The following is a 27,865-nucleotide window of genomic DNA, read 5'->3' on the forward strand; positions in this document are numbered from 1 at the left end:
TTAATGGGGAAAAAAAGGAAGAAATCTCAGGAAGAGCAACAGAGAAGGGATCACTCTCCCAGGACGGACAGACGTGCAATAGATGTTGTGTGTACAGAATAGAACACAAATTACAGAATACAGCATTGAACAAGATAATGAAAATAACAACAGATTTATAATATATATGAAGAATGTAATGCAGAGAATGCCAAGCAGCTTCCAGATGCCACCAGAACAGAATAGGACCTGAGCCACATGACCTCCATCACCATGGAGACCTGGCAGGAGGACTGACTACTCATGCACACAGGGGAGACTCACATCACACCATTCACATACACAAGAGAAGAGACAAGAAAAGACATTATTCACACAGGAGAGAGAGAAGGATAAAGACATGAGGTGAGGCTGAATTCTGGCAGGATGGGGAACCAGATCCAAAACTTCAGGAAAGGATGGGTGCTGGTCTAGCAAGAGATGCCTGAGAGACAAGAGAGGAGAGGAGAAGAGAGAGGGGCACGCAGCTCGGATGCTCATGTGTTTGTGGAACAAACAAACAGAAGGATAGTGAGATGCAATTGTTATCAGAACAGTTGCAATGATAAATAATCTCATCGGCAGGACAGCGATTAGTAAATTCACAGAGATAAACACTGACCCTCCATGCAGTACAAGGTCATGAAGTACTCAATTAAGGGCAATTAGGTTAAGGCAAAAAAGTTATACCTCAATATCACCTTCAAATGGCTGCACAGCTAGAGGAAATATCATGTCACCAGAGGCTCTATACAGACAGGAGGGTCAGCTTTTTCAACTTGTGGGTGAAACATCTTTTCAGAAGAACTGCCCCCCCCCCTGCATCTTCAAAGCTGATGCATGATCCCTGGACTTTGAAGGGGTCATTTTTGCAGGGTGAACTCCAAACTCCTCCACAAAAATGTCCTCTGAGTGTGACATCCCATTACTCTCCTGCCAATCATATACCAAAGAGGCCCAGCAGGGAGACAAACAACTAACAACAAAGTCCCCCACTGAGAAGATTAGCGCCACTGTCACAGAGTGCAGCAACGGGAGATGAAAACAGTAAAACAACAAAACTCTTCTGTACGCCAGGTTAAGGCAAGTGCAGCTTTGTATCTGGTGTCAAAAAAAATTGGATGTCACTGTCAATTTCTGGCGAGGTGACGCATTTATTTAGACGTAAGGAGAGGCTGAGGGATAGGATTAAGGAGGGGGGAGGAGAGGATGCTCTGCGACTTCAGCCACCATGCAAGAATGAGAGATGGTCGTTTCAGGCATTGGGGAGAGGGTGGGGGTGGGGGGGTTGCTGTCCGGCTGCACTTCCTCTGCTTTTGGCCACTCGATGCAAATGTGATTGGGCAGCACTGGGCCTCCATCAGACAGCCCTGGAGTAATTAGGTTTAGAATGATCATGCAGTGCTCCGAGATAGACCTTGAAGCATGGGGAGAAGATGGGAGTCTGGTGTGTGTGTGTGTGTGTACGAGGTATTCCTCATGTTGTGGGGACATAAATCTGTTTACGCAGTCATGTCGTGGGGACCTGCCTCCCTTATGGGGACAAAAAGCAAGTCCCCTTAATGTAAATCATTAATTTGAGGATGAAGACTTGGTTTATAGTCAGATTAGTTTAGTGTTATGTTAAGGTTAGGGTAAGAGTTAGGGTTAGGCAAGTAGTGGTTATGGTAAGGGTTGGGATAAGTCTCGAGGAAATGAATATAAGTCAATGTAATGTCCTCTGAAGTGATGGAAACATGACTGTGTGTGTGTGTGTGTGTGTGTGTGTGTGGAGAGGTGGTGTTGCACGATGGAGTTAATTGAATCTGAAATCTTGTCGGCCTGAAATGAGATCCACCGATGTCTCTCACGCTGTGTCTCAGGCAGAGGGCTGCAAACATGACTGAATTCATAAAGTGTGTTATTAAAGAGCTCAAATTAAGTGTAGCAGTGCACCCCTCCATACTCTATCAGGCCTATGACTACTAATGATCCAACCCCAGTGGAATCACACCCGGACCCACCAGTGGAAACCTAAGAGTCCTCTTCTCTTCTCTTCTCTTCTCTTCTCTTCTCTTCTCTTCTCTTCTCTTCTCTTCTCTTCTCTTCTCTTCTCTTCTCTTCTCTTCTCTTCTCTTCTCTTCTCTTCTCTTCTCTTCTCCTCTCTTCTCTCTTCTCTCTTCTCCTGTCTTCTTTTCTCCTCTCAGCTATCTTTCTGACTTTAGTTGCCCTCCTTCCCTCCCTCCATGCCAAGGCCCCAGGAAGTATGCCGGCTTTGAAGCCAATTTGACATAGTGGCCAAACTGTATAATTACAACTTCCGGGTTCACCACGTGATGCTTTTGGGCCCAAAAAGACTTTTTCCCATAGACTTACATTGTAAAAGAGACATGTGTAAATCAGTGGATTTGAATTTCAAAAACTCCCGCATGAAATGACTAGTTTCACTGTCAGAATTTGATCCATTCCGTCTGATAACATATGGAAAGTCTAGAAAAGCTGCACAATTTAATTATTTTAATACCCATTCAAGTTAGCGGAGGGCTAAACTGGAAGTTAACCTGCTCAGCCGGTGGAAGTCTCTGGTGCACATGCTATATGGGCCCAACAATCAGGAAGCATGAGCAACATCTGGGTAGTTTCTTTACAACAGGAATTGGCTTTTTTGGCTTCATGTGCCACTGAGCAACTTTGATAGGAATGGACGGGGCTCCGCCTCCAACACTGTATCCAGTTCTCTTTCTACATCCATGCTCCATGCTCTCTCCTTACATCAACCTTCATGTTCCAAACAATAACCGGCCGATGTTTCTTAACTTCCTCCCTCTCTGTTTGATATTTGTTTTTCACACTTTGAGACACTTTGATTCCACTTTGATGTTATTTTTTCACTCTGGCCCAGATTGCTTTGATCAATCAGGGAAAGGCTGTTCCAATGCGAGTCGACTCTCAGAGGACATGCGGATTTGAAAATAATGAGAAAACATTAAGAACACGTTCAAGGATCTGAGAACAGCACAATCCTATTTTGTTTTTCCAAATAGTACAAATGAATCATTAATGTCCCCCGTAATAAACCGTATTACTGTAAATGTATGTCTTGGTCTGAAGAAGGAAATAAAGTATACGTTGAATTAGAGATGCAAAGCATGCTTGATATTACAGAGACAGAGGTGAGAAATGCACATGGGAGAACCTATTTATTTGCCCCTATGTGTTATGCAAATGAAGTGGGCTGCCTGCTACAGTAGGACTCATTGCTAGTCTGCTCATCCATCCACCAGGCTTAGCATGTAATGAAATAGAGGCCTTTGGCTGAAATGACCTTTCCCATCCACTGAGTTCCCACCTGCTGATACGCACACACACTTAAACATGTGAGTGAGAAGATGGGTAGTGAGAGAGACACAATCACAGTGAAGGCTAGGTAGAAAAAAAGCTGGGAAAATTGCTTTTGAATTACAAAGGTAATATCAATCGATGTTGAATTACACTTCTGATTTCCATCAAAGGCAACCAATTAAAGGTAGGAACCATACTCCTCTTGTTCTGTCAGCGTCTCGACATGTGTTTGGCATGTAAAGAGAAATTGTCTATTTTTCCTTCACGGTTTTCTCTCTCTCTCTCTCTCTCTCTCTTTTTTCCCTGTCTTTGGTGAGGGTGTCAAAGAAATGAAGATTCTTTTCATGGCTGAATCAGGATTTCATCCTTCCCCATGTTTGTCATGAAGGAATCTTAATTGGGCTCTCACTGTCATAGGGAAGATGTGTGAGCTGTTTTCCTTCTAGTTTGTGAGTTAGGGAGGGTGTGAATGCAAGGCTGAGGGAGAGAGGAAGAGAGAGTATGTGATGATGGTCTGAACAGCCCATAATAGTAGATGAAGGCTAGTTGATATTTCCAGCTACAGATCCATATATCTGGTTCAGCCCCTTATAAGTTGAAATCATTTCCCAGCAGGTCCAGTGCATCCATCCTCCAGTCTGTCAGTGCAGCAGCCTCTGTTTCACTGTCTGTGCCACAGATGGGCCAAACAATATCATATAAACTTGAACAGTGTACCCTGTAATTATGTCCAGTTTGGACAATTCTACACCTCCTAATTTATGCCCAACGCCAACATTCAGTGTGGATGCCAGACATAGTGTGTCCTTTGTGTAGCTTGAGTTGGACAGTAACTGTGGAGGTTGGGGTGGTGGAAGGCTGTGTAGCACATCTGACTTTCATGCAGCGCACCAGACTTTATGTCCTGATATAGACTTGTATGTAAGGTTTGCCTTTTTTATTAACATAAACATTATCTTTCCCTTACTGACTGTATCATAGTTGCCATGTGCAGATATTGTTGAATGTCTGGGATTTTGCCAGTTTGTCTGATATTGATGGTCTTGCCTGGTGATAGGTTTGGTATATCTCTCTTGTATTGGCAGTATTTCCTAATGAGACCATGGTGGATTTGTTGTTTCTATCTCATGCAAGTTGTATACCACTTTACCCATAAACCCTTCTTCCTCTGTCCCAAGGTTTTCTCTTTTGCTTCACCATAACAGTTGAATGTGTGTCAGTCATTTTTAGCCAGGCTGTAGAAATGGTAATGTTGGTTGGTCCACTCCTTTGGTCTAGACTGAAATATTTCAACAACTACTGTTTGTATGAATGTTTGTTCAGATTTCCATGGTCCCTAAAGAAGGAAGCCTATTGACTTTGCTGATCCCTTGACATTTCCTGTAGTGTCACCATGAGGTTCACATGTGTGGTTTTGAGTGAAATGTCTCTACAATCATTGGATGGATTTTTGTCTCCTTACACCATTTGGCATTGCAAGAAATTCCAAAAGCTACAGCTTTTTGCTACACAAAAGCCTCTTTATTCCTAATTTGTGCTGTAAAGCAAGTACCCTTTGTGCTGCAATTCAGTAGGGAAATATCCCACAATATAAAGAAGACTGGTACAAGCTGCAAACCATGCAATTGATTTTTGCTCTCTCATTTGTTTTCATTGATTATACTAAGGTTTTATAAATGACATCTAGATTCAAAAATGGAATGTTCAGCATGTTTAATTTGACATACTTGTGGTTCTGTACTCAGTTTCCATTCATTTATTTTGCTTTTGGAAAAACAACCCTTTCATCCTGTAGAAGTCCAACAGACAGAAGAGGAGTGTCCAGGGTTATTTGTCAAACGCTGCTTGTGATGTACAGTCACTATCCCTGAGATTCCATGGGATTCCTACTGTCTCTCATCCTCACTTTACTCACAATTACTGTCACTCCCTCCCACTTTCTTTCCATATATCCACCAGTATCCCTCTTCCCTCCTCCCCCCAGCTGCCCTGGAGATTCATCGTGGCATTGACAGAAAGACCTTTCCCGTCTCCCTCTGAATGCTGGGAGGGATGTATATCACGGATCAGTGGTTCTGCTGTCTCCTTTCTCCGATGGACTCAAATACAACACTTGGGCCGGTGTGTGTCCATGCCTGTATTTCAAAGTCTGACGTTTTACGAGACAGAAAACCTGCCTCACTTCTCCCCTCTCCCCTCGCCTGTCCTTTAACCGAGCATCTTGGAAATCAGGCATTTGAGCGTTGCAAAAGACATCTGTCTCCAAACTCATCAGCATGTAAATTAGTTAGGAAACAATTGCAAGAAGCCAAAGATAATCAAAACAGAAAAGACAAGAAAAGAGGGCTGAAAATTAATTTATGAGGCAATCTTGTATCATGACAGTAATCATAAGCTATTTCCTCTCACCTACACATCCTAATGGGTCCAAGTTGTGGGTGGTGAAAGCAGTTGTAAATACATCACCAAACCTATTATCAGTGGAGGCCTCTGCAAGTTTCTGCGCAACACTTGTATTTTGTACAGCTATTTCAAAATTCTGGTTTTCTGTTTTTTTTCCACCATGGTACCCCCACATTCACAGTTGCGGTTGCCATCATTAGAAGAGCTGAGCAGACTTTGGCTGCTATGTTTGCTGAATGCTGAGTTTTTGCGTTTGAGGCATGCAGCAGCAACCTAGCTGCATACAGCGAGTGGCAATGATCAAAATGGCCCATTAGGAATGCAGTGTGCCATACTGTATCTAGGTCACAGCCCGAGCCACCTACTGTAGCTCTTCCACTGAGAAACCACAGCAGTGTTGTTCCCTCCTCCCCGCTACCCCCATCTCCATTCCTGCATCCCTGTGTGTGTAGCTGTGTGGGCTAGGATGGTTAGGCATTAGTCAAATGCGTATATGTATATGAGCATGTGAGACTGTGTGTGTCTGCTCATGCATAGGTTGTGGCCAGTCAAAGCATTTGGCAGCTGATAATGTGTTTGTGATAGAAAGTGTGCACGATTATTAGTGGAGCAAATACCAGCAATTATATTAAATATGCCATTGCATGATCAGAATGTACACACACAGACACAAACACACACTCAAAGCCTACCTCATCACCTGAACTTCCCTCTGAGCTGCTCGACTGTTTCTGTGTAAATTGTCCTTCAGAAACTCCCCGCTCACTGCGCTCATACACTTTAACAAATGGATGTATGAATGCGTTTGGACTGTTTATTTGTGTTGTAATGAGAGGCTTTAATCAGGGGTGTCAGGGATTTGAAACGTTCCTCAGAGCGTGTGCAAAAACACCCCACCCCTCCTCACACATACACACGCATACACACACACTCACACACACACAACTCAGTGATTTATGTGAAACATTAAAGGCAATCATGTTGGGCTGGGCCTCGTCCTTTGTGTTGCACAGGCTGTTTGAAATATGGAAAAGCCAAGCTGTCCCTTGATATACGGGAACACACATATAGGTAAACACACACACACATACACACACACACACACACAAAGATGCTTGTGTGTACCTGCTCTTGCTTAAATATGAATAATTGGCACACAGAGAAAACAGATGAATGCTGGTTTTTTTCCAGCTTGCGAACACACAAACCCACACGCATGCAAGAACTTTTATTGTTGATAGACATTCAAACTCTCCCCCACACACACACATATACACTTATTCAGTTCAACAGTGGCTTTGATACTGATAGTTGTTAGTTTAAAGGCAGAGAACATCCTCAGCCATTCACTGTGATGTAATTCCAGCATCTTGGATGTTGCTGCAGTTATGCGTGTCTATATTCTGTCTGGTCTCTGTGGCTAGAAAGAACATTTCTCAATAAGAGCGGATTAACTCTGTTGGTGGAATTTTGAAAATCTACCATACCCTCCTACACACACACAAACACACACACACAGACACACACAGTGGTACAGTGTACAAAGTGGTACAAACAAACATTGTGGAAGTACAATAAAATATCTGGAGGATGGGATAGCACCCTGAAATAGCCTGGCAGCCCTCCATGGCTGACCATTCTTCACACATATATTTATTTTAGTGTAAACCCTTTGTCTTTTTTTCTCTCCTTCTTCCTCCTTGGGGGGTGTTGGTTGTGGGGTAAGAATTTCCAGCTCTGTTTGTCTTATCTGTGTCTACCTCTCAACGAGAGGCCAACAACAACGAGACCAGTGGTGGAATGTAGTTGTTGATCTGGCCATTGGACACACATACAGACTCGGATGAAGGAAAATAAAAGGCTGGGAGGAAAAACAGAGCGAGGCAGAAAGATAAATTCTGCAAGAGAAGTGTGAAGAGAGGAAAAAACAGATGGCGGACGACCTGACTGACAGAGTAGCAGAAATAATAGGAAATACTGACTGACATGGCAGGAAAAAAGATAACGTTAAGGCTGAAAACAATTTTCAGAGAGGGCTGTATCGCATCAATTTCCATGCATGTGTATTTCAGCCAGAAAATATTAATTTCCATACAATAACCTTTTTATGGTAAACAGGTGGGGACAGCGATATTGTTTGAGAAAAAGACTGTCATTTAAATACAGTGATCTGAGATGGTATACAATTCATATACCTGTAAATTGATTTCCTTTTTCATTATTTTGGCACATTGAAAGACCACATAGAGCGTCACTGAGACTGAACATTCTCCAAAGTGACGGTGTCTTCTTTGCTCAGCTGGGAGACCTAAGAGGCATACAAGTTTCTGGTGAGAATAATTTTTTCCCTCCGTTTCACCCACAGTGCTGTCCACCTACCGGGGCTCGGCCTGATGTCATGAATAAATGCATGTCATGCCTTCGCCGTGCGGGACATGCCACTTTCCCACCCGGCATGAACCATTTCGACTGCCATGCTCCCTCCTCCTGTACTTCTCCCCACTGTTTTCACACCGTCGCTGAAAAGAATTAGGCCTGGCTTCCCTCCAGAGCTGCAGCCAATCAACAACAGCTCCCCACCCTCCTCCTCAGGAGGAAATCGATTGGTTCAGTGTGTGCAAGCCCTTGTCCAATGAGGGGAAAGCGCAAAGATGTCATGTCTCGCTGTGACCTGCAAGAGGCAGAGTCTCTGTAAAAGGCAAGGGAATGTTCGACTGCATTAAGGGTTGTGTTATTTTGAAGGCATATTCCATATAATGAACCCCAAGACTGAAGCCCAAGCATGATGCCAAAAATCTTACACATTTATTCACTGATGAATCTCAGGTTGAAGTCTCTTTCATGAAACACTCCCTTTGAAAAATGCTTTTCTGAGGATGCGTCAGGTTGCAGATTCTGGTTTAAAAGAGGTCTGGCAGGGTAAGCGCTGACTGACATTACAAGTTGCAGATAATGAGTTCCACGGGGAGGGAGATAATCGGCTGGCAGTGGCTGGAGGCTGCAGGAACAACTGGAGAACATCCTCGCATACCTCTCTGGGGTCGGTGTCCCTGGAAACCAGTGGTGGCGACATTACGCCGAGGCCACTCGACGATAACGAACGCCACTTTAATGCCTGTTAACGATCCCCGGGTCACAGTGTGATTCCCGGGGAAGAAAAAAACACTCTCTCCCTTTTTCTTTCTCTGACTGTCTTATTGGATTTTTTTTTTTTTTTTACAAGGCATCGATGTGTCTCACCCCAGGTAGAGAGTGTTTACTCACCACACAACACTTAGCTTGCAAGGAGGACAGACAAATCCGACAGCCTCACCTTCCTACAAGGCACTGTACAATGACATGCCACTGTCAGGGTTTTGCCCCAGGTGCAGCTCTGTGTAGAAATCATGCACTACTTCATATTGACATGCACTTGCATTGGACAGGGATAGGAGAAGGTAGAGAAATGGTAAAAAAAAAAAAAAAAAGTGTGTTTGTTTGTGTGTGGGTATGTGTGTTAGTCTAAACTTTCTGCAGTGTGCTTTTGGCCATCAATAAGATGATAATAACATTTCTTGATTCTTCTCTGAGAGAAAAAAAGTGTTTTTTTATGGTGCTTTATAGATTATCAGCATGAAATGCAGTGGGTGGGGGCATAGTTATTTATTTTCCTCCTGACTGCGAGTCAGCGACAAATACAGTTTCGGGGGATGGGGGCTCAGACACCACGTCAGATGCCTGTGGGGGACTTCGCCCTGGGAGATTTGGATTAACTTTCAGGTTGGCCGAGCAGAAACCATAATGATTCTCTCTATCTGCCCTTGAAATTATCTTCTCATCACTTACTCATATTGATAGATGCAGTCGTTTTTTCTTTCTGGCTCACCTGTTCCATTTTCAGCTTTGAATAATGCCAAAGATTTAACACCTAATGCGATGAGTGCTTCATGTGAGGTTAAACCAGGTGGTCCATCACATCCTTGCATTCACTTTCAGAAACCACACATTTTAGGGGAAGGAATAGGCAGTTATATCCCCAATCCTCCCTCCTAAGTCAGCAACTCTCTGTGAGCAAACCACAAAATTCCCCACAGAAGATGTCAAAACAGATTAGCTTCTCTCAAATCTACTCCCCAGATTAAATGATTGTAACAATCAAACTGGCTTTGAGGCTTTGCATAATTTACTTTTTCTCCCTCTTTGGAAATTCTGTCTTTGACTTTTTACTCCCCTGTTGTGCTGCAGCCTTGAAGTATTATTACCCTGTAAATCGATGAAGATGATGTATGAGGCATCCACTGCTAGTGGTATAAACCCTTCTGTTTTCTGTGATATATGATGATGTATCATATCGAATGGAGTACCTATTTACTGACTTCTTTTCTACTAAAAGGAGATACCGTACATACATAGAGTAAAGCCAGCTACTCAGTAACATGCCTAATATGCAACAGTCTTTGAAAACATTTTATTTCATGACATGCTGTCAGCAGATATCTAACCGACGGCACTTTGATTGAACACTTCAATTTTACTCCCGATGTTTCATTGCATCAGTGGCCATCAAAACACTAATATATAATATATTATTATATATGACTGACACATGTTAGATTACATACCCCCCAAATGAGTTGTGATGGCCAATCAGACATCATCGAGGCCAACCAGTGATGAATAGCACAGAGCAGCTCAAGCTTTGAATGCAGGCTAAAGGTCATAAACGTTCCTTGTGTCTATCTGCATTCTGTGTGTTTATCACTATCCTACTGATCAAATGTGCATCTCACTCAGCTGTTGTGTGTTTGTGCTCATGTAATCTGAGATCATTGTCTTTCTATCCAGACGCATCTCTCCTCTCTCCATCTTTCTTTGTCTTTTGAGGGCCCCTTTGCAATTGTGTATTCATCACTCTTACAGTACCTGCTGTTTGCCACAGTGAGATAGATGCTTAGGAACGCATCATTAAACAGTGCTGCGGTCTGGTGGACAGATGCAGAAAAAGGAGATCAGAGCTTTATGAGGATGTAAATGGCGTATCATTGTTTACCTGGTTTGAATGGAGATGTGAGGTCTGGCCGTTGCTCAAATAATGACCAGCACAAGTCATTTCAAATAGCTATTTAACAAAATTATCCTAATTCAAAGGCCCACTTATTACTTTTTTCAGAAAAAAGCCAGTTTGTAAACTTCTGGGTTACGGTCATTATGTTACACTACTGTTCCCAAGGTCAAGAATGAATTATTTCCATTCTCAATTCAAATAGCTGTCGTACATCTACATTGTAAAAAAACAAAAAAAACAAAAAAACAGCAACACATATTCTTTGGCATACATAAAGTTGTTACACCTTAGAAATTATCAGCATTTGAAATTGTACGATTGAGGTTGTGGCAAAAAGTCATGCTAGTTACTTGCTCTCTCTTACAAATTTGAGTCCAGAAAATTTAGAATCTTTATCTGAAATCCATTAAAAGTGAAAACATTAATTTGTGTTTTTGTTGTTGTTGTGGTTGTGGATGGCATGAAGACTCCTCCTTTACTATACCAGACTTATGTAGACTGTAAAATCATATAATCAGTTTTATTAAATGAATGCTTTTATTATGAACTCAGAGTAATTTGATAAGTTTGTCAGTTTCAAGTAAGGTCAACTTACATTGTTAAGTTAGCACTTTCAAAACTTAAAATTACAAGTTCAGTCTTTCAACAAAATGAGAATTTGACTAAATGTCTAACTGATTGTCCACTTAACTTGTCAAATTTAAAGGGGACCTATTATGCTCATTTGCAGCTCTTTAATTTTATTCTGGGACTCCACTAGAGTAGCTCTGCATGATTAGCAGTTCAAAAAACTCCTTATTTATCTTATACTGGCTCTTTATGCAGCCCCTCAGTTTAGCCTCTGTCTCTTAACAGGCAGTCTTAGCTCCTGTCTATTTAAAGCCCGCCTCCCGATGAGTCAGCTCTGTTCTGATTGGCCGGCTTTCCGGAAGCCTGCCGAGGGGCAGCTGTTTCAGAGTCATATTAAGTTATTGACAACATTTTCTGCTTTTGCTGCTTCATATTAAAAGCTTTTAAATGTCTGAATAACAGGGGACTTTTATTGTGAAGAATTTACAGGAAGTGAAACGTATTGATCACTGAATTAGCAGTTTTATTAGTGATGCTAAAAACCAGTTGACAAACAACATCTGGAGATATTTGGAGCTCTTTGTTCAGTGGATCACTTAGAAATAATGCAGGGAGGAATAGTACAAGCAGAAACAGCTACAGTGATGATGACGTTTGATGAATAGCTACAGACGAGTACACCTCCAACAGGTTAACTACTTATTTTACTTTGTAGTGCTGTGTAATGAAAAAAACACTCAAAACGTGCCAGCTCGACTTGAGTCATAGCTTGGCGTGAGAAATGAAATGAAATGAAATGAAAAAACGTCATAATGTTAGCAGAGTGCAGCAGTGAACTTACACGCTGTGTGTGGAGCAGATGACCATATAAAGAAATCCGTCACAAGTCTATGTTGGCTTGGGCTGAAAGTAGAAAAAACTGTTGGAAACCGAGCGTTAAGAGTAGTCTGAAGCCAGTGCTTTTAACTCACAGGGGTTACCTCTACATACTTTTACCTCATTATTTGTAAAACAATGCAAACAGATATGCACTTCACCTACTCTCTATATGCTTGTTTTCCAGTGTACTTGCTTTACATGACTTGAGTTAAACAACATTGATCTTGGGCTGATTGTGGCTGTTAATAATTCAGCTATAGTCATGAGGGAGTGTATCTATCACAATTGTATGATTGATAAAACAAGCATAATTGAAAACCAACCCCAATTATAAGCAAAAAATTTCAAGAGATTACAAAGTTTAGATTTGATTTCACTTTAAATTTATTAACAGATGTAAAAAATTCAAAGTTGGATAAACTCAAAGCCTTAACATAAGAAGTTAAGTTAAATTGCTCAACTCAAAATGTTATTGTAGTTTGTTGTAACTTACCTTGAAATTTCAGGTATTCTCAACTTTGTTTTTACAATGTGTGCAATGAAAAATAGTGTTAATTGACAATTGTCATCATGATGCCTAAGTTGTAATTATACAACATGTAAGTACAGTTGTGCAGCCACATTAAGAGACTGATCAGATTTTTGGGCCGAAACAGGTTCTCTTTCCCAAACTGCAAGACATACTGTAGTTACTCCATTGTCATTCTGTCCATAAGTTGTAGCTACCAATCAGTATCTCATTATCAAGCCTCATCAACCTCACTCTCAATACAGCTATTCTGATGCCAGCCCCAATTAATGCCAAGATGTCAATACTAGCTCAAGAGTTTTACAGAAACGGCTGAGTTGTGTCCTCCCAGTCCCTCCTGACACTGATTAACTCCAAATCATTACTGTTTTCTATCGGATTCCCTTCATTTCTCAAAAGAGACACTTATCTTCCAGAGACAGGTATAAAAGTCAATGTGGTTTGCAGTTTTTCTACACACACTGGTACCACAGATTTTTGTATTTGTATCTTTCTACTAAAATGTCGAGTGTAGCAATATTACACTGGGCTTTGTGAGTCAGTGGAGGTTTGGTGGTTAATCCTGTGTTCCACCATGGTCCCCACTGGCAGGGCTCAGGCTGTTCGAGTGAAGGGCAGAGCCATGTTGTCAGTGAACCAGCAAGTGTCCCGATAGCCTTCTAATAGCTCTGGTAGTATCGTCCCTTTCCTCCGCCTCCACTTTGATGTGGGCCCTCCTTCTCAGGCCACCGGCGATGGGGGAATAGCCTTTCATATTTGAGCTGCTGCATGCCCAGGGTCCTGCTCAGTCTAATCCGCCAATATGTTTGACTATGACAAATCCCTGACTGTATTGATGTTGATCCAGAAGAAGAAGAAAAAAAGTTGAGGGCAGAAGTTTGTCTCGCCTGAGGTTATTTTATGTTTTTTTTTAGGTGTGGAGAGAAAGAAGAGACTGAGCAAAAAAACTGGAGGAAGGTGAATTTTCCTGAGGAAGTTAATGAAAGTCCTTGAAGTGAGGCGAGGGAAGCTGTCACCTGCCCTGGTGATAGATAGCAGGCTCACTATTATTAGCATTCCCAGCCCCAGCCTAGAGTTTTATGCCTTACTAGAGCCATTTGTTGATTAATTAATCAGGTAATGTATGCTATCCGGGCGACAGAGTCCACATATCGTTCTCCCGGCCTCTCCTGGGCTCTCTGTATAACCCCAAACCAGGATCTCCCACCAGGCCACAGCGCATTCAGAAGATTACAATTCCAAAGCAGCCGCTACCAAAGAGAAGCCATTTGCACAAAGGTCCTGGCTGCTTTTAATGTAAAGTAGAATAATAAACATCCGTGAGGGAAACAGTCTCCCATTTCATGAATACATTCACTTCCACCGGCCCAAAGTCAACCTTGTCTGATGTAATTTTTTCAGCTTTCAGTGAAAGTTTTCAAACTGTCAAATAAAGCTTTGCTATGAGGACGGTAAAAATAAACTTGGGAGTGACGCACTGTGGATCTGGGAGACTGCAGAGTTTCATGTTTTCTCTTGTTGCTCCGTCTGAAATTGAACGGGACCGCTGGGGGGGGAAAAAGCCCATCATTTGGAACATCATGATCAATGTCCGTGTGTACAATGCGAGAACATCGAGTTATGTTATGCAGTATAAACACTCAATAAAAATCCAGTCATTTTCTGTGATTATATTTATTGAATTCCCTTCTCACTTGTGGCCACATGTCCTCACATTCATACACTCTCTCTTATTGTCTTGTCTTTACAATCATCCAATTTGTTCACAGTCTAAGTGGCCTGGTTCCCACAAAGCTGTCACTCATAATATGTACAAGGTTTTCTTTTTCTTTTTTTTTTGATACTTTGATTCTTATTGATTTGTCACATATGAAACCAGTAACATTTGACAGTGGTACAAAAACAAAATAAAACAGAACAAATAAATGTCATAGGGTAGAAATATATACACATTTTCATTTCCAGTAACTTAAACAGTTTCTTGGTCAGCCTTTTATGATTGAGAGCAGAGATGACCCAACACTGATTATAAGCCTCCATAATAATCTTAATTATGCCATTCATGTCCATGCAGTGACCAATTGCTCACCTCTTTTATAAAATAATCAAATGATTGAAATGGTTGCATTCTACATAGGTGTATTTAATTAAGATTGTGCATACGTATTGAAAACCACACACCATGGATCAAAGCAGATGTATTTAGTGCGTATGGTGTACAGATGTGCTTCTATCTTGATATGAAAAATGACCATTCTGTGCACTTCCTGGATAACTGTCTGTAATACTTCCTTTTTCTGTATCCTGCCGTTTTGCACTTCCTCTACAGCTGGCACCATTGTGGAGCGGCAGGAAATGACATCAGATTTTTACGATATTGTCTTTCCCGTTCTGCCTCATCAGAGGGTTTGTCCTAAATCCCTAAATTCTCTGCAGATGTATAAAGTTGGCATCTGATCTTAGTGTTATTCACAAGCACATTGTAGTCAGTATAATGACGTCTCAGCCAGTTAGGTCAGATAATAGACTTGCCCATATCTTGTGTGTGTGTTTGTGAGTGTGCAGCTCTGTAAATGTACCGTACTCCCTGTCAACTGCAGGCCTCCTTTCTGTTTTCCGTTCCTCATCATTTTCTCACACTTCTCAGTCAGCCAGAGACTTCAGTCATTTATTCACCCAGCACGAAGTCCGGCCCGACCAGACGAATTTACGATCATCGGCTTGGCTTATTCTCACCTCGCTGTAAAGCTGTCACAGATTTACCACCACCGGTGTGTCACTCCCGTCATTAAAATGTAAAAGTTTGCGACGCTGCCTAGAAAGTTACAAATGATGCCGTTTCCTCCACTTACATTTTGCTTGGTTGGAGGTAGTTTGTTCCCTCCTCGTTCAAAACTAAATCATGAGCTGTCACTGCTCCCATCACTTTAAGTAAACTCTACAGCTCAGGGAGGAAACAGGGAGCTCATCCTCTCTTTAAAAAAGGGGAGTTTTGCTATTATCCGCTTTTCAAACTTACTTTAAACACTGCACACTGAATCTTTTCTACTGTCCTGGATGGAGACTTGGCAGGGAGGGAATTCACTACGTCGAGTTATCTTTTGATATGGCTTGATGCATTTTGATTGCATTTATATGAAAAAGGCCAAGTTATTCTTTCAATAACGAATGGGTGCCTGGGGAAACTCCTCCTGAGCTGTCTCCCCTATACACACCCGACCTGAAGATTTTGACAGTTTGACACTTTAATTTCCTTCTGAGTATTTCACCTGAATTTCAGCGACAAAGGAGGAGCCACACTGCTGTAAAAAATGTCCATATTGGGTTAGAAATTATTAAAGCCTGGACATCAATTAAATCCATGTCTGCCCTTCTCTTTTTCTCAGGTTTGGAAAGCATCGGAGGGATGAGCGGCCGGGAGACAGGATGGAGAGGAAGGGCTCCAGTAAATCTAAAGCAGAGGACGTGCAGGCGTCAGAAGAGGAGACCCAGCGGATGAGGCTGGAACAAGAGAGGTGAGCGCTCAGACACAGCCTTGGCTCGCTAAAAGCCTAAACAATTAAGTCCCAGCTGAACAAAGGGGGCGGAGGAGCGACATTGCTGACCGGAAAATTAGCAAACTACCTAATTAACAAAATGGGGGAGCAAGGTTGGGAAATTCTGGGAAAGCACTCAGATGTCAATTTGTGAAATGTCCCTTTCTTTTATATCAGTACATTAAATAGATCATTTATGGATTGTTGTTGCCTGTGCCATTCAGAGGCGCTGACCTCCTAATGGTGCTCGTAGGCCCCTGTGGATTTGTCATGATTGAATGGTGCTCATTATAACAGTGAAATCGATGTAGCTCTGCATTTGTCTTCTCCTGCAGCTCGCCCAGGTTGTTAATCGCTCAAGAATAAATAAAAAGTTCCTTTTTATCCAACCCTCTTGGCTCTATGTCCTCTGGTGTTTGTGGACATCAGGACGTCCAGAAGAATGAGGCGAGGAATTGGTTTTGTCGCGTACACCTCATCCCTCACAGACAAGCCCTATTTAATTCTCTCCAGAAGGAGAGACAATATTGGTGGCAGGGTGAATGAAAAGACAGCTTGCTGCCTCCATTGTTCTCCACCAGCCAAATGAACTCAGTAATCAAACTGCCGTTGGTAATGACAGCTAATTGAATAGAAACAATAGGGCTTGATACCGCTCCCTCTTACGGCGAAGGGAGAGAAGGATGGATGGCTGTCGCAAATGCATGGTACCACAAGCACAAACAAGTGTACACACACAAAAAACCACTCACAAAGGCCCTCTTCCCTGCTGAATGGAACATCTGGAGGCCTCGCTCAAAAGGCTGCAGCACATTTCTTTGCGGTATTTGACCATGACTCGCAGTGAAGGTCCTCTCCACTGCGGATGCGACCCCCTCTGGCTGAGGGCCCGACACATTTCCCTCAGTGCACCCTGGAGACAGGCGGGCCTGGCTCTCCATCTAGATCTGTCCCCTTTGAGCAGCTCCCAAACGACTGTCATGCTAAGCAGCAGAATCAACACAGACACACAGTGGACATGAGATATGTAGCGCACATGCCCTCGCAACCATCCCCTCCCCACAAACACACACACATGCTATTTAAATCCCGTTCTAACTCTTCTTCTTCTTCTTTCACCGGTGTCACCCAATTTCTTTGTCTGCTGCTTTGTCTTGCAGCACATTCTCGTTCCCTGTCTTGTTTGCGTCCGTTCTGCATGTGTGAGCTGTGGTCCCAGCTCCCTGTGCAGGAGGCCAACCTAATTCTTTCCTTTTGTACCTGTTCCCAAATCCCATCACTCAGCCAGGCCGGGATTGTCCCTCAGTTAATGGAAAGGGAATCCTGAGGGAAATCGTGGTGGGTAATAATAAACCAACCTGCCATGAAGCCAAGTCGATATTCAAAGCATTAGGTTTCCGCAGGACGACAGCTCAGAAATCCATTACTTGTTGTATTTTTTGGTTGCACTACTGTATTAAGGTGTTACATTTGATTGTCGTAGTTCTCCGCTTAAGGCACATGCTCTGATTGATTACATTGCTGCCGCGGAGATAGGACTATTTCAGAGTGCGTTTATGAAATTATGGATCGGACCGTAACGGGTTTCCGAAGCTGGCAGTCATCAGCTAGCACTATGTGTCAGCACGACCCGGGATGGGCTGCAGCCAAACTCCCGGCTCATTTGACATTAGCGATCATTAATTCAAGCAGACGGTTTTGACAGGGGCTTTTAGTGATTCAAAATAGGAGTCAGAGAAGAGGTGAGACAGATTAATTCATAAAACCTGCCCTTTTTACCCTGCAATAAGGCAGCTATGGTTATATATTTAAAACTCTGACCTTGATATGATTCATGCAATTTATGGTTTGGCCTGCAGTCCTTGCAGACACAACCCGTTTATTTTGAGTAGATGTGTTCTCCTCCATTGATATTTTGTCAGCCTCATATGGATTGAACATGATGGAGAAGAGAGTACATAAAACTTTGACTTCATTACTAGAGCACAGTGTACTGCATCCACTTGATGAAGAGAGGTTATCAGCAGCATTTGTTTTGATAAAATCTGGCAGATTTTATACAGCTCCTGTGATTGACTGTTTCATGTATCATCAAGGCAGCATTAGAACCTGTGGTTAGACTGATCTAAATCTCTGTTCAGCCCAGCGGCAGCAGCCATCACTCTTGTTTCTTTATGCCCGTGGACAGCACCCAAGGCACCCCTATCTGATTGGCTCATGTTGAGAGGACTGTGGAGACAACAAACTCTCTGATTGGACCCTGGGTGGGTTGGAGAGCAGCCGTTTCTGTGGATGTGGCCCTCATTCATATGAGGCCATGGGGGAGAAGAGAGAGAAAGAAAGAAACAGAGGATGGGTTCTATCAGTCTCTGACTTATCTCTGCACATACTAGCCCTGAAACTATATTTTCCCGGCCAAAGTGGGGAGCACACAAAGACAACCTGACAATGTTCCTTCTTCATTTTATGCCTGAACTGAACTCTATTCTCTCTGTCTTTCTCTGTGGCAGCTGATTATGATGTCCATTCTCTCTTATCTGCTTGGCTCCAGTTGGCTTCTAATCAGCGGCCAGCACTCCACTGCCACTCTCCTTGTCCCTGCTCCCCAGACCTCAGCACAGCACATTGCTGCTTATTTTTCCTCGACAGTGGGCCCCTTCCTCTTGTTTATTGTTTGACTTCCTGCTGACTCTAGACAAACAAAACCTGACCAGTGTTCCTGGACTGGGTCAGTCAGCACAATTCACTTTTGACAAACAGCAAACCTGGATTAGGTGTGAGAATTTGGTCTTTTGAGAGAGGCTTTTTTTTTCTAACACCCTGCTCAGCTTTCAGAGACTTTGTGCCACAGATAGAAAAGAATAAAGCAATTTGCTTTAAGGCAGATCCTTCCGTTTCTGTTTTTTCATATCAGTGATTGTGGCACTAATGTTATCATTCCACTTTGTCAAACTATCTCATTATTTCAGTATCCTATTTGAGTCTCATTTCCATAGCAAGTTCAAAGGAAGCTCCAACCGGCTGATTGGGAAGTGTGATTACATTTGTAATTATATTGATACCTACAAGCAAGTTAATGCGATTATTAACAGTGTGAATTAACACCATGGAACATGGACAATTATCTCTGTGATTGCATTATGCTGTTATGGGCCAAGTGTCAACACAAAAGATGGGCTATCGGAGGTTTGCAATTCTGCACAGACAGCTGCATGCAGAGTCATTTACTGCACTTTGATTAGATTCAGATTCATTCTGCCCTCCATCTCCACTTCAGAACAATAGAACATGTTTTGATGAGGGGGTATTGAAAAGAAAAATCTATTCAAGACGGCTGGATGAGAAAGTAAGAGAGCAAATACATTCTGTTTCATCCACCACAGTAACAATGCATATTGAAGAGGCAGGCTTTCAAACTTCTAAGTGTGTTGACTTCAAAATGAGTGTCTGAGAGTACAGACAGCCCCCCCCCCCTCGCTCTCTCCAACTCCCCCTTGTCTCCCTTGGTTAGATTAAACATTGACAAACATATGGGGTAGGAGTCTGCTGGCTTTGTTGGTCCAAAATAACAGCACTGTTGGATAAACAGCGAGATTTATTCAGTGCGGAGAGGGAGGACTTGAGGTGAGCTGACAGGTTGCTACCATTTCACACCAGGACTCTCACTCTCCCAATATAATACGTTTAAATAATTACCTGACGTGACAGTCTCCCGCTTTCACGTTCATGCGCTGAAATGAACCTTGCACAACAGTATCATTACAAATTCAGTTTTAGTTGGTGTGAAGATGCGGTTTTCAGACTCAATTTAGTGGCAATGAAGGACAAGAAAAAAACAACAGGGAGAACAGAAAAGGTTGAAAAAGGAGGAATGTTAAAGAAAGAACAGCATCATCTGGTTGACACATCATTTTTTTGAGGACATGGTCAGTCAGTGGATTAGGTGTTAAACTTTGACTGCCCTGAAAGCCTCAGCATTAGACTGTCTAGACTGTCTGTTAGCCAGGAGGAAATGCCATTCCACTGCACTGTTATGAAGAACAAACTCAAGTGTTAGCACTGTATTTTATATAAAGGTACATGTGAGGTCGCTTCTATTTCCAAGAATATACAATACAATGCAGCATTAAGACAAGACACAGAGACACAAAACTGAGCAATTAGTGGTGTAATATTAGCGGTATCTTCTTGCTGGGGCTGCTATAAAGCACTGCAACTCAATTGTCCCCTTTGTGAAATAAAATCTCTCTGGGCTGGTCGCATTAAAGGCTGCAGTGTCCTCTCCTCTTGTACGTAGTATCTGGTAAGAGGAGAAGAGAGGAAAAGGGCTGGTAATTGGGGCTGTACGGTAATAATGTGTTTAGTGTGGGCAGCACTCTCCTCAATGTTAACATGCTGGGCCATTAATTGGCTAATAGAGTATATATGGTAGAGTGTGTGGTGGTCTCTTAGGAGAAATTGGGGGAAGGAGATGAGTTGGCAGTGGAGGAGCAGTTGTAGGTTGTTAGCAGGTGTGGATGTAAGGTTTGGAGCTAATCAGCAAAGCAGAAAAATGGCTTCTTAATTCTACCCCCCTCTCCAACAAAATATGTTTATGTACCATTAATTTGCTTGCTGGTTTTTTTTCTGATCCTGGAAGTGTGACATCATTATGCTGCACAGAAGTAATAGGAAGGATATTAGGGTGAATGGTTGGCCGGACAAAGCACAGGACTTTGGCTTGGGTTGTGTCTTGGGTTACATGTGTTGTTAGGACTAGGCTACTAACATGGGTAAAGGTAGGGAAGGATGGGGGTTTTGTTTTAATATTGAAAACGTCAACGTGTCCCATTTTTAACCAAGACCTTTCATAGTTAAGAAAGTGTGGTTCCTTTGTTGTCAAGAGTGGATATTATACAAAAAACAGATGAAATATTTTGATTGTGAACTTTTCACCATATACATTAAAATTTTATGTCGGCAGTGAAAAGTTTGCAGATTCACTTAACAACAACAAAAGTTAGGAGAAAGAGTCGATAAATCAATACAGTTATTTCATTCTTAATGGGTTAATAAGAGTCATCTAGCTGAAAATATGCACTTGGGAATGTAGCACTCAAATCTCAGCATGTCACAGAGAGACCCATTGCCAACTGGCCAAGGATAGAAACTTAACACCATATTCTGACAGCCAGAACAAGTTGGAATAGGCCTCTCACAGCAGACCGACAGGTTTGGATTGTGGATATGTTTTCTCCACAAACACACAGACAAAATGAGCCATGACTGCTCTCCTTGAAATAGCATAGGATATCATGAATTGAAACAAAAGCTTGTTTTGAAAGCTGATAGGTATATAAAAACCAGAAGTTATAATGCAATATGGATCCCACAGTAATGACAACAGCATGACTCATATCTTTGGTATTTTTGCTTGTTAATATCCTCTTATTTAAATTGCACCTATTAGCTTTATCCATGTCGGACTCCTGAGGCCTGATAGAGAAGTCTCTCTCTTTTAGCTTCATGTCGCCAGTCTAGCCAAGGCCATTATCTCGTCCCAAATGTCAATATTGCCGTTTTTATGAATTTGATTAGTCCATAAAACGCCAGAGGGTCTTGAGATCCCAGTGGACTTCCGTGAACCTGTGGTAACATCATTGTCTGGTCCTTCCTGGCAGAGATCTGACATCACATTAGCCAGATGGCAGGTGAAAGGGCTTCTGGGAATTAGTGTTCTTTCTCCTGTGAGGCTTGTTTACTGTTTCCTGACAGCACCAGCTAAAGTGAGACCACACGGTGTGCACACAACTGTGCAGTGAGTTGATAATTTCCATACTGTACCTGGTCCACGACAATGTAAAAATACACTAAACCAGCTTAGAGGCTTTATAGATGACTGCATATCATGCAACATTGCATCAGGCCTCCATCAAAATCTCATTCCGCAGATAATGCCGAGAAAATGGGATTTTGGACGGCTAAAAATAAACAAGGCAGTCTATGGATAGGATGTGGGAATTGGGTTAATCCAGCACTGAAAAATGGTGATTGTTTGAAATGTGATTACTGTTATTAAAATACACAGACATGGGAGACAGAGTTAGGCTAGAGGGGATTCTAGCCCTGTTCCAAACTTGTCAATCATCTGTGAGGAGTAGTGTGGAGGGTCAGAGGTCAGTTATGACTCGAGGTAATAGGGAAGTCTAGTGCCAGTGGGAGGTAGCGTGCTTGTATGCATGTGTAGATGATGTGTGTGTTGCCCTACGGCAGGGATACAACATCTGGAACTGGTGAGCAGTCTGGTGGCTGCTGCTAGGGTCATAGCAGTGGGAGGTCAGCTCCCTCCCCCTCTTCGCCTGTCCTCAACCCTTCTCCTCTCTACTCCCCACTGTCCACCTCCCCACTCCCACAATGCCAGCACTCCTCGCTTCCCCATGCAGCACCATGACTGAATCTTGTTAGCTGCGGACACATGGGCATTCACATGGAACCATTCTATGAGACAGGAAAGGCCCTGTGAAAGGCTCTGTTGTGTTGAAGTGGTCCCGGGGAGAGGAACGGCATGGAGGGAGAGGAAGGGGCGGAAAGGAGGAAGGGAAGGTCTGACTGTCTCCTTCCCACCTCCTCTTGTTAGAGCAGTGGTTCTGGGGAACGGGGTCCAGGAGCCCCCAGGGGTCCTTGAGGGGGTTCCAGGGGATCCCCTGCAAAAAGAATAATTTATTTTCACTATAATTCCATCCATAGGTAACACAGTGACAGAATGTATGACTATTTTGGTCAAGGTGTTTCATACACTTTCTGTAATAAAACATCTAAAAGCAAAACTCTTATCAAATGGGGGTCCGTGGTCTAATATGTGTCAGTTGAGGGGTCCTTGATGTGAAAAAGTTGAGTACCACTGTGTTAGAGGACCTGAGGGATAAGATAAGTAAAGTCATCTCGGCCTTCTAATAGCTCAGGGAAAACCATATATTTGAATAATACTGCAGGGCTTCTCTCACTACAGGGGAAGACATTTTTCTCTATTTCCCTTCATTCCTTGTTACTTAGGTTTGAGGTTCTCCAGTCTGGACTGATCAATATCTGAGATTAAACTTGAAAGTTGGAATGCTGCTGTAAACCGCCCTGAAGCTTGGATGGAATTTTTTTTTTTTTTTTTTTAAACACGAAATTCCCCCATCCTTTTTCTCCTGAAGTGTTGTGTACCTTCTTACATATTCTGCTCGCTTGCTTATCAATAGCTTTTCAATACCTTAAATTCATTTTTCATGATTTTTAAGTGTCACTTTGTTTCTCCATATAATAAAACACAGTCTTCACAAAGACATTTCTGTACTTAGTGAAATCAGCATCATTGTCTTATTTCCTAGGCAAATTTATGAAACTTTTCCAATCTTGCAAAAACAACATGAAAACAAAAAAAGTGTTTCCCACAGCACAGCTGGAGCAAATACTCTATATGAGTTCCCTGAACATAAAAATAAACAAACTCCCTCTCTGGAAAACAAGAAAAGAATCTTTCAAAAGCTCATTAATATTGAGCAATTTGATATGGTTCTTTTATGTTAGCCTAAGTTGGCCAACTACATGTACCCAAAGATGAAGGCAAAGAAAAGCAACTGGCAACATTTTACAGATATTTCAGGCCATCCAAAAACTCTTTTTATCTGCATAGACACTATACCATTCTCCAAGCTGATCATCTGAAACCAAGTGTGTAATTTTTGACTCCTCAAATGTATTCCATCACTATTTGTGGGATAATGTCCTTATCACCAAACATGTTATTGAGTGTGAAATCTTTTTTCCCTGTGAGGAAATTGTATTGAATTTTGTAATTTATGTGCATCATTTTAATTTCACTGGACAATTCACAAGTAAGAAACACTTCTTCATCCTCAATGTTTATCACAGAATACAGGCCAAGATGCGGGAGCTCCGGGAGAGGCAGGCAAAGGAGAGGGAATACGCTGAGATCCAAGATGTTGTCAGCCGCACCTTCAGCTCAGATGAAGAGCACACCTACGCTGGCATTGGATCATTAGACTCATCGGTGGACAGCAGTAGCATGGAGCCTTATGGCAGTCACCACCACTACCACCTCCCTCAGAGTCCCCAGAGCCCTCACGTTCCCTTGAATCTTCAGGACAACGGTCCACCCCTAGAGGCTCTGTATGCCCAGGTCAACAAGCCACGCAACGGACGCCCTGCAGCTCCGGACAGGTAGGGAACGCTCAGAAAACACAGTTGATCCGGAGGTGTTTCAAGGCTTCTGACTCTACATGCAAAGCTCACAATTCTCAGGGCGCAACAGTGTGCTTTGTTACTCTACCTTTCCCGTTCATTTAGATGACACTAACTAGCTTTGTGCCTTGTGCTTATGCTTTGCAACAATCTAGTTCATTTACACCTCATCTATAATGTATAAGCTGTGGCGGGTTTGTTCACTTTTACTTGTCATGGATGACACATACTGCACAGAAAAACAATGAATTTTACACAGGGTTTTATCGCTGCCTCGTCCCACAAGGCATTGCCCCATGCAAGCAGGCAAAATCCACAGGCAAGGTGAAACAACAACAGGAGCCTATCAGTTATTCTCCATGTGTTCGAATTTAATATCAGACAGTGTCTTTTTTTTTTCATTATCCCTGGATCACAGGTAATCCTCCCCGCCTACTCACACACCTTTTTCAGAGAGTCACACTGAATCTGAGTTCAGCTACTTTGACTGCTGGGAGGTTGTATCACTCATAGCTTCCTTGTCAACAAGAATATTTGATGTGCTGACAAACCCATGCAAGACTTTACTTTCATATGAATGTGTTGATAACCAATTGCCAAAAAGCCAGTGTGAAGCTATTACTACACAGGTGTCTTGTATGCTTTTAGCATCAAATTTATTCACTTTTTCAGCTCCAGTAAACAGGAAAGTATACATGATTTCTTGTGTTGTGAGTTAAAGTGTAAGTTACACACTTTGCCAACTATGAGCAATGTCAATTCCCTAATGATACACTACAGCTTTTCAGCTACCCTTTCTATTAACAACGTCCAACTAACAACCATGAAACTTAAATCAAACTAACTTGGCATCAGCTAACCAGAGCACATTTTTTAGAGACCTGCGATAAACCAATATTGCAATTTTAGGATTCTTGATATATCTAAGCCCCATCAACAGTTGTATTATGCATTTTAGCTTCAGTCTTTCTGTAGTCTTAGTCTACAGATTGCATGGTCCACATTTTGGTTCTGAAAACAACACTTGTATTTATTTTGCTTAAATAATGGTTGTTCCTCTGCTAATTTGGAGGTGTTATGTGGGCCACAGATTTCCTCTCCATGGCCTCCCAGAACCTTTAAGGTTGTTATTAATGGATCGAATAATTCCCACCTCCTGTGACTGACAGCTGTCACTTGTGGGCTTGTGACCTTTCACTGCTAAGCTCAGGTGGGTTGGGGTGTATGTGTTGCTATGCGTGACCGCGATAGAGCACCTCTGTGTGAGTGGGTATGTTTTTGTAAGAGGATCAGCAGAGGTAGAATCTCCATCCTGTCACCCCCCTATGACAATCACAGCAGAAATGACAAGGTTATCTGGCCCCTCCAATATCCAGTTAAATCCATGTGCCAATACATCCGGGGCTTACTGAAGGCCACCGATCCATATGTCTAAAGTGAAGGTTACCTCTAGCAGATAGAGCCACATGTTTCCTCAGGATAGCCTTGTTGTGTCAATATCTACTGTAAACTATCCCACTTCCATAGCAGAAGCTGATGATAAGTCTGGCAGCCAGTTGACATTTTTAAATGAAGAGGGCAAGACAGTGCTTGAGTGATGTTCAGTGAATCTGTGTATTCAGATCACAAGACTCATAGATATTGGTTAGTGATAGACGTGATGCTAATGATACTCAGGGGTTTATCAATACCCCTCTCTGTGCTGGGATACAGTATAAAGGCCTTAACACAACACAAACCTGTAAGTGATTATTTCCTTTTCTCCTTTATTGCTAGAGGGAATATTAATAGCAATCTGCTTAGTGGCTTTCACAGAGAAAACAAGAGTTATGTAAAGTTCCTCCTGCATGAGGATTCTGATTGTAAACAGATGCTTTGTTTAAAGTAACTTTCCAAGTAATTTTGGTTGCTTAGGTTTATTCAGATTATGCCAAATTTGCTCTGACCATCTGGTAAATTCATTTTACAAATTGGCATAAAATCTTTTTGGATTGCAATATGAATACATTATACTAGTTATTAGGTCTTCTATGAAATTAATTGGTTTAAAAAAGCAAATAACATAAAAATAACCTATTTTCCTTCCTGCTCTCCTGTTTTTGTGGTTTCATGGTGGTAGTGAGTTCTCACCTTCACGGGTTTATTTCAGCATAAAAAGCTTAGTGTTGCGTGTTAGTTATAAATACAAGCTTATATTTAGTTTGGGGTCTGAGCCTTAGGTATTGATAGCGCAGTATGAAATTTTATTTGCAGAGACAGGATTAGCTGTTACGAGTGTTGTGATTTCATTTGAAATATGCACCGCGTGTTCAACACAGCGTTTTTGTTTTGCACCTCTTGCTGCTTTGCATATCTTGTGTATGCCAGCCCGGCTGTATGCCTGTAATATTTGTCTTGCTGCCTTTGAGATATAATAATATGCACTGGTTCTTATTTAGCTCAGAGGCTTTCTATTTACGATTTGCAAAAAGGAGCTTGAAACACATTCAGATTCAAGACTCCTGTCACTTGTCTATCATAACAAACATAAATAGTAATTTGCATTTCTAAATTAAACTTAATGGAACTTTCATTGTCAAATATAAAGCACCAACACAACAGAATTTGCAGTCATTTCTGACTGTTCAATGTAGTAAGACAGCAAAATTGAACTCAGAACTTTTGTCTTACCTTTTAGGGGACATACAGTTTTAAACAGAATAGCTTATATCCTTACTTTTTTAAGCTTGCTGCTGCTTCACTTAATATTTTTCAACTGCAGGGATAACATGAACTTCCTGTTTGAAGGTCAGGAAACAGGAAATAGATGATGTTGGTCTAGGGAAGGCTGCTCATTCCTAGCTGTCAGTCAGTCTTCAGTATGAAAGAGAAGAATGAGTAGCATTTAACCCCAACCTGGGTACAGTTACAGCCTTCTGTGGTGGGCCCTGGAGAAACCTGTCTGATCAAAGGGACAGATTATAAGGATCCTGTCTTACAGGCATATGTATTATTTATTTTCCGGTAGTGTCGGCCAGGGACCTGACAGAAAGCCAGCACAAATTAATGATCTAATATTCAAAAACAGATAAATAATTTTTTTTTTTTTTTTAAATCACACTGCCCATAACCTGACAAACAAACAAAATAGTTCCAAGGGAGGTTTAATTTCATGCAGTGTAGGGAAGATATGCTTGTTCTTTTGTTTGCTTTTTGTTACATAATTTACAAAATATATATACAGTACCAGTCAAAAGTAAACCCAGCACTGGTTGTTGACTAGCTTCCACTAACACCTACAGCATAGTAAATAATGTTATATGGGGATGTTACCATGGTGGAGGCCATCCTCTGCCTATC

At 42.0% G+C, this 27,865-nt stretch overlaps 1 protein-coding gene across 8 annotated transcripts in view; it reads left to right on the forward strand.

Annotated features, from left to right (window-relative positions):
- LOC122972572 (partitioning defective 3 homolog) overlaps positions 1-27,865 on the forward strand; it is a 356,531-nt gene that overhangs the window by 255,628 nt on the left and 73,038 nt on the right. For all 8 annotated transcript variants that reach the window (XM_044339771.1, XM_044339764.1, XM_044339768.1 and 5 more), the window contains 2 exons: positions 16,151-16,279; positions 24,197-24,505. In XM_044339771.1, coding sequence (XP_044195706.1) covers positions 16,151-16,279; positions 24,197-24,505 — 438 coding nt within the window. The remainder of the gene's footprint in view (positions 1-16,150; positions 16,280-24,196; positions 24,506-27,865) is intronic.

The sequence above is a fragment of the Thunnus albacares genome, chromosome 21, assembly GCF_914725855.1.
Source record: "Thunnus albacares chromosome 21, fThuAlb1.1, whole genome shotgun sequence".
Taxonomy (NCBI): domain Eukaryota; kingdom Metazoa; phylum Chordata; class Actinopteri; order Scombriformes; family Scombridae; genus Thunnus; species Thunnus albacares.